The 7,393-nt window shown below is 32.9% G+C and overlaps 1 protein-coding gene across 1 annotated transcript; it reads right to left on the bottom strand.

The window, feature by feature from the left end:
* Positions 1-1,387: 1,387 nt before the first annotated feature.
* On the bottom strand, positions 1,388-5,139 carry BAS1 (Cytochrome P450 superfamily protein). Its single transcript, XM_016326690.3, has 5 exons — positions 4,635-5,139; positions 3,357-3,580; positions 3,046-3,287; positions 2,521-2,899; positions 1,388-2,251 (listed from the first exon to the last, which is right to left on the bottom strand). Exons 1-5 carry the CDS (start codon positions 4,924-4,926, stop codon positions 1,796-1,798), a joined length of 1,593 nt encoding a protein of 530 aa, XP_016182176.1. The 5' UTR covers positions 4,927-5,139; the 3' UTR covers positions 1,388-1,795.
* Positions 5,140-7,393: the final 2,254 nt, after the last annotated feature.

Below are 7,393 nucleotides of genomic sequence, written 5' to 3'. Positions count from 1 at the left end.
TGTAATCAAATAATAATTTGCTCATTGACTGATGATTTATACGTTAAAATTTCATATTTGTAGAATAATTATTTTCATTATGATTATTTATTTTATACAAAATAATCGATCATTTTGAATAAGAATATTTCATCTGATGCCAAACGAGTTATATTTTAAATGGTATAATTTTTGCATACTCACCTAAAAAGTCATGAGTTCAATCTCCCTGTTTTCGGTAAAAAAAATATTTCATATGATACATTACCCATAAAAAAATGTAAAAAGACCATTAAAATTTATTATTTTTGGTCAGAATATATTATTTAATTACTAAATTAAAAAATTAAATTGATAATTAAAAATAATAATAAAAAATAATAAATTCTAATAATTTTCTAATATTTTTCATAAAAAAAATCCAAACTTAAAAAAAAATTCTTTAATCATATTGGAATGTTTTTTTTATAAATATCTAAACTCTTGGGTTTCAACCGACCTAATTGAAATATAACTCATCCAAGTATCCAAATAAAAAGAAACGAATATACGAATCCCTCTTCAGAAAAAATGAGACATATCTTGGAAGAAGCTACGTAGCACAAGAACATTTTCAATTAAAAAAAAAATCTTATCTACAAATTTAGTCTATAAGCATTGAATATCTCCAAACAGTTGAATTACACATCTTATACGCTGATATTAAGATTAAATTAACCTAACTCAAATCTAAAACTAGCAATTTATCTATAAGAAATGGGGTGGATAGGGACAATTTTTTTTTATTGCCGACTCCATTTTATTCTATAATAATTCGCATAAAATTGATTTCGCTCTTATTTATAGATGATAAAAATTAGATTTTATATTTATATATAAATACACATAATGTTTAACTTATTTTAAATATATTTTATATAAATAACTGATTTTTTTTTATATATACATAATATGGTTAGTATATCTTATTTCTCCAATCAAAATTAAGATTAGGTTTCAACCAAAAAAAAAAAAAAATTAAGATTAGGTTATAGTTTGAAAGTCACGTGCGAGACAACAGGTGTTAGTAGGAGGTGCAAATAATTATTTGTATTGTGGAGAACTTTAATCTAAGGTGGTTGGTTTTGTTTTCAGAGCTCACGGATTGTTATTGATATCGCCATCAATCACCAATTACGTACCACGCAACTTGAGTCAGGTTATGCTATTACCGTCCTTAAGCTGAGTAATTTAGCCAATAATAGCTCGCAATTTAATTTCTGAATGAAGCAAACACTCAGAGACAGATACAACAAAAATACAGAGTTGTGAAGAGACAGTAGAGGATTAAAATAATAACAGGAGAACCAATGGTTGCAGTGGCAAAAGACAATCAAAGAGCCAAAAATGCATTACAAAATTACAAATCTTTGTTAATAAAAGAAAAAAAGGAAAGGAAAAATATATAAAAAAATATGCACAAGATACACATGTTAAGTACCTCTAGAGAATTGTTAGCCACCTACTAGTTTAGTCCTATAACTCACTCACACTAGCTACATTTTGAATTGGCATAAGACACTTGGCCAATAACGAAACCAAAGCTCACATGCTAGAGTCAGTATTTTTGTAGATAAACAGGGAGAGGGCACCACCGTAATTTTGCTCACCACACATCTCTCTCAACTCTACACATATATTTATATATTTTAGGGAGAAAAAAGCCATAAGGGAGGGCTAATTTGGTCCCTAAATTGAAGGCAACATTATATACTTAATAGTTAATACTCTACACAAGCTTGCACACATATAGGATACATGGAAAGCCACAAGTGAATCACAAGCGTTGATCTTGATGATCGGTTTTGGGGAGACGGTGGAATAGGATGGGGGCCCCATACTGAGGATAGAGAAGCATGAGGACCGTTGGTGCGTGTTGATAATTTGGGGCCAACCTGAAACTAAAACGCTGGAGTATGACTGCAAGGGCTAGTTTTGTTTGTAGAACGGCGAGGTTTTGTCCGATGCATGTGCGCACACCTAGACCGAAAGGAATGAAGGCCACTGGATGCTTTGCTGCTCGGGCAACGCCTTCCGAGAAACGGCCAGGATTGAATTCGTTGACGTCGTTGCCCCATATTGCCTGATCGTGATGGACGGCCAGGATTGGAATCAAGAGCTCTGTCCCACGTGGTATCTTGTAACCACCCAAGTCCACGTCAGCTTTTGCCCGCCTTATGGTGGCTATTGTGGGTGGGTATAGCCTTAGGGACTCGTTCACAATCATGCTCAGCTGCAGGATATTAGAATTGAATTGAATTATTAAAATATTGTTTGTTAATTGACAGAAATGACACTTGAGGGGTATAGTAAATGAGTCAAGATGCAATAGATGTTCCCTTTGGGAGGGGTAAGAAGCAGCAAAAGGTGGCAAGATTGTTTTTGAGAGGAAAGAAAAAAGAAACACAAGGGAGTGTAAGAGACAAAACATGATTTTTTGTCCAAATCCTAATAATAATCTGAATAGGAGTGGTGGGTGCCTTAATGGGGCTTGTGGCTTACCGTCTTGAGCTTGACAACATGGTCCTTGGTGGGGAGGTCACGTGATCCACACATAGAGAGGACCTCGTCACGTGCCTGCACCTGCCAGTGTGGGTGCATAGCCAGGAGGATGGTTGTCCACGTCAGCAGGTTGGATGTGGTTTGTTTCCCCGCAAAGAAGAAGCTCTTGCACTCTTCCACTATGTCATCCACCGTCACACTCACACTATTCCCATTCTTTCCCTTCCCCATCGACGCTTCTATCATCAGCCCCAACAAGTCCTTCGCCCCTTCACTACCACTATTGCTCTCTCTCCTCCTCTCTATCAGCCTCACCAACGATTTCCTTATCTTCTTCTCCAATTTCCATGATTTTATATTCCTCCTTGTTGGAAAAAATCTAATCCAAAATACAAGTCAGCAAATAAATTATTAATTAATTAATTTAACTTACTGTGGGTGTGTATATAGTACTTAGTACTTATTATTAATAATTAATTTAGGAATGGAGGGAAAGATAGATAGAGTACTAGGTAGTAAATGTACCTGTAACCGGGAATGAAGACTTTTTGAAAAGCATCGGCGGCTAAGAGCATTTGTTGGGATTGAAGGCGAAAAATGGCTTTGCCATCTTCGTAGCTGCTTCCGAATGCTGTCCTGGTAATAACGTCTTCCGTTAAGGTCTGAAACAACTCGGAAACTTCGATCTCCACCTCACCTTTCTCCCCCATTTCCGACCACTTCTCCAACATCTCAACCACGCTTGTTCCCATCACCGGTATCAACAGCTGTACAAGTATATACACATTATATATCTTTATTCAAAATTCAACTTTAATCATTAATTAATTAATTACCTTGAGATTTTCCATGTGAAAAGTGGGAGAGATGATTCTGCGGTGGTGAGCCCACTTCTCTCCTTTCAGGCTCAGGAGTCCATCTCCTTCAAGCTGCTTCACAAGCGGGGGAGCTTCGTTTTTCTCATACAATTCTGACTTGGATGTGAAGATTTCACGGATAAGGTCTGGATCAGACACCGTAAGTCGAACCGTTGGTCCAAACCATACTATGAATGTTGCACCTGTATTAATTAATTAAATTTAAGTTAATTATGATTAGTTCATTCATAAGCATAATTATATGGTATGTTATGTAGCACAAAGATGGAAGTAGCAGAGTCCCTCAAGTAGTAAGTGTCAAGTTTGCAAAAGAGGGAATTGGAGCAGGAAACATTATTGACAGCCATTAGTTTTTTTTTTTTTTTTGAGAGGAAGCAATGGATAGTGTACTGTAGACCCTACAGCACAGAGAGAGAAGAGGTGGGAACGAAGAAGAAGAAGACAAGTCAATTTTAAAAACGGTTACCAAACATATACAACTACATTGTCAAAATTGAATTCCTCCCATAAGAAAACAAAAGGAAGAGGACATGAGGAGAGAAAAAGAGAGCAGATGACAACTCTCCACAATGCCAACAAAGTGCACTTCCATATCATACAAATTATGGCTCTATCTGCAGCACATACAAAGTAGTGCTTAGTAATAATAATAATAATAATAATAATAATAATAATAATAATAATAATAATAATAATAAATGGGATTATTGAAAAAGGAAAAATAATAAGAAGAAGAATATGGACAAAGATTTGTATCACTGACATCCATACAGAGGGAGTCAGTAGGAAACAAATGTTGAGGCTGGTTGGATTTTGAGGGTGAGGGAGTAGTATTGGTATACTCAAGGAGAGTATTGAAAAGATAAAGGAAGAAAGAAAGAAAAAGAACAAGAGAGAAGCAGGTGGTGGAGCTAGAGTCCAAATTTGGAACTTCAACATCATGCATCAAACAGCTAGGAGAGCAGCTAGCTCAGAAAAAGAAAAAAAGCTAATTAAGAAAGCCTGAAAAGTTATTGCGAAAAAGAAGCACCGGAATAATAATATTCAGTGAGTGAGTGAGTCCCCTCCCTCTTCTAGGTAACGGGGGAAGAGAGAATCACAATCATGATCATCATGACACTGGGGGAACGCCAACTTTATTTTAATCATGAGCAAGAGGACTACTACTACTACTACATACATACTCTTAAGTTAATATTGCATTATTAATAATGAATGAAATTGAATATACCATACCGTAGATTTTCTTCCAGTGATGGTAGAAGGAGAGGACGCGAGGGAGAATGTTGTGAGAGAAAGGCATGGGCTGAGAGGAAGCCTTGAGCATCATGGAGACTAACTCCTTCACGTTACCAATGAAGAAGCGATAAGGGGGTCCTCTGATTCCTTGTCTTGAGAAATGGGCTTGAATCCTCATAGGTCTCCACCATAGGAGCACTGCCACCCTCAGCGCCACCAACACCACTACGCAACTCAACGACACCACCTTCACCCACGACAACCACACCACCACCCGTTCTTCTTCCATGAATGAATGAATGAGAGAGAGAGAGAGAGAGAGAGAGGAGGCTTTGGGTTGCTTCTTATGTAGCTATGTGTGTGTGTGTTGTGTTGTTGCTGAGTGTTAGTGGCTTGCTTGGCTTTTTAATACGCATATGGAGAGAGAAAGAGAAAGAGAAAGAGAGAGAGAGAGAGAAAGATGCAAGCAAGGCCAACGGCGTAGGGGCCGCCATTGGAATTCTTAAGGGTCAACCAATGCCACCGTTTTATAAATTTTTAATTTTAAGACCATGTTGCCCTTCTCTTTTCCCTTTTTGTATTTCCATATCCCCCTCACCTCCTTTTAACTATTTACACATTTGTCTTTTTCTTTTCTTCTTCTTCTTTTCTTTTTATAAACAAATTATTACGCAACTACAATTCAATATTTTTGTAGTATTAATTTAAAGGAAAAAGGTGCAAAATAAATAATGTTGGTTGATGACAGGGGGAGAGGGAGAGGGAGCGGTGGATCAGCTGAATGTCCGTCGGCATTCAAAGTGATAAGAGTGATCCATCGTCAATACCCCATTTGGGGGGATACACTTAATTAACTAGGCAACAACTCCAAACGGTGTGCTTCTCAGATGCCTTTCAATTCTTTCGCCAATTTTCGTTAGCCTCGAATTCAACGACAACATCCTATATATCTTTCTTTGCCTTCCATAATCTTCATCCACAATTTTTTGCTGGTTTTTAATTTAATTCACTTTTCTTTAGGCATGTTAGCTGCTGCATTTCGCATCAGTTTTGTGGAATCTCTTCTCTATCACTCTATGTAAGCTCATAACTGCTGCGTTTTATCTGTAACTAGCTACTATATGTACCATTGTCAATAATGTACAAAAATATATAAATTTATTTTTATTTTTAAAATTTATTTTTATTTTAAAAATAAAAATAATAAAAACAATGAATAAAAATTTTACTCGTTTTTAAAGTAGAATAATTAATAATGTTTGGGAGATAATAAAAATTCAACTAAAATAACTCAAATTTATTTTGTTTAATATTTATTAATTATTACCACAATTAATAAATATTAAATAAAATAAATTTAAATTATTTTTTTTATCTCACTAGCATTATCAGTATAATAATTACTCATTAATAATAATATATAATTTATGATTAAATTAAAATATTTATGTTAAAATTCTCTCTTTTCAATTTTTTTTTTAAATAATATCAGTGATTAAATTTGTAGATATTTTTTCATGAGTCATGAATAAAATTTTCAAACATTCTTATTCATATATTAAAATCGATTTGAATAAGTAAAATCTAAGATATGATAAAATTTACTTTTAAATTTATCTATACTATAATAAAAAAATTTATATTTATTATATCATTAATACAAAATAAAAAAATCCCTTTTAGTATTTAATAAATAATAATTAATAATTTAGATAAAATATTATTTTATTTATTAAAATTAGGATTAAATTTGAATTTTGTTCATGACATTTAAAACATCATATTTTTAAACTAAATATTTTCATTCTTTCTATTTTAACTCTCTTATCAAAATTTAATTTTTTACCTAAAAAAGTATCCCTTCTTTCTATTATCACCTTTCTTAAGTAGTGGAAATAATTATAGCTGTGGTAGTTGTGGTGATAATTATATTTTTTTGGACTGAGTGAGATTATTATAAAAAAAAAAGAAAAAAATAATAGAACAAAATAAGACAAAAGACAATTTAATTTTAATAACTTGTTAATATATACATTATACAACTAACTATTTACTATATTTTAGAGTCAAATGTTTAGGTGAACATCTAAAATAAATTTCTAAATAAAGATAAATTTAGTAAAAAATTGAAACAAGTAATTAAAGCTTAGCCTAATAGCCTAATATGGTATTTGAAGGTCGATTACTCTCTCTATTAGAAGCATTAATGCTGAGAGCTGACAGTCACAGTTTAATTAGCTGAGCTAACGCTTTGCCTGCTAAAACTACGAAATAATTGCTTCAAACTACAATTTTGGTTTTCTTGTTCCCTTGGATAAACATGAACCCCTCCCACTAAAAGGTTGGCCAATTGGTAGGAAAATTTACTCATCTTTTTTCTAATTTTCTTGAGATTGAGTTTGTGGGAAATAGACAAAGTTTACTAAAAGAGATTGTCACTTTGTCACAATTTCTTTAATTAGATTACTGAGATTTCTGGTAATAAATTTTCAATTATGATAAGTATATACTTTAATAAATAATATTTTTATTGAATAATAAGATAAAATTTAAATATAAGTTATCTAACTATTATTTACCTTGCATAATATAAAACATGATAGAATATATATATGAAATAGATTAAATGTAATGATATGAAATTATGAATATAACGAGGTATGATGCATGAATTCGAAATATGACATGGGATATGTAAATTTAAAATTTTTATAATATGCGATGATACGATATATATACAAAATATAAAGTATTTT

The sequence above is a fragment of the Arachis ipaensis genome, chromosome B10 (assembly GCF_059453495.1).
Source record: "Arachis ipaensis isolate K30076 ecotype BB chromosome B10, ASM5945349v1, whole genome shotgun sequence".
Taxonomy (NCBI): domain Eukaryota; kingdom Viridiplantae; phylum Streptophyta; class Magnoliopsida; order Fabales; family Fabaceae; genus Arachis; species Arachis ipaensis.
This window is presented reverse-complemented; position numbering and strand designations above follow the sequence as displayed.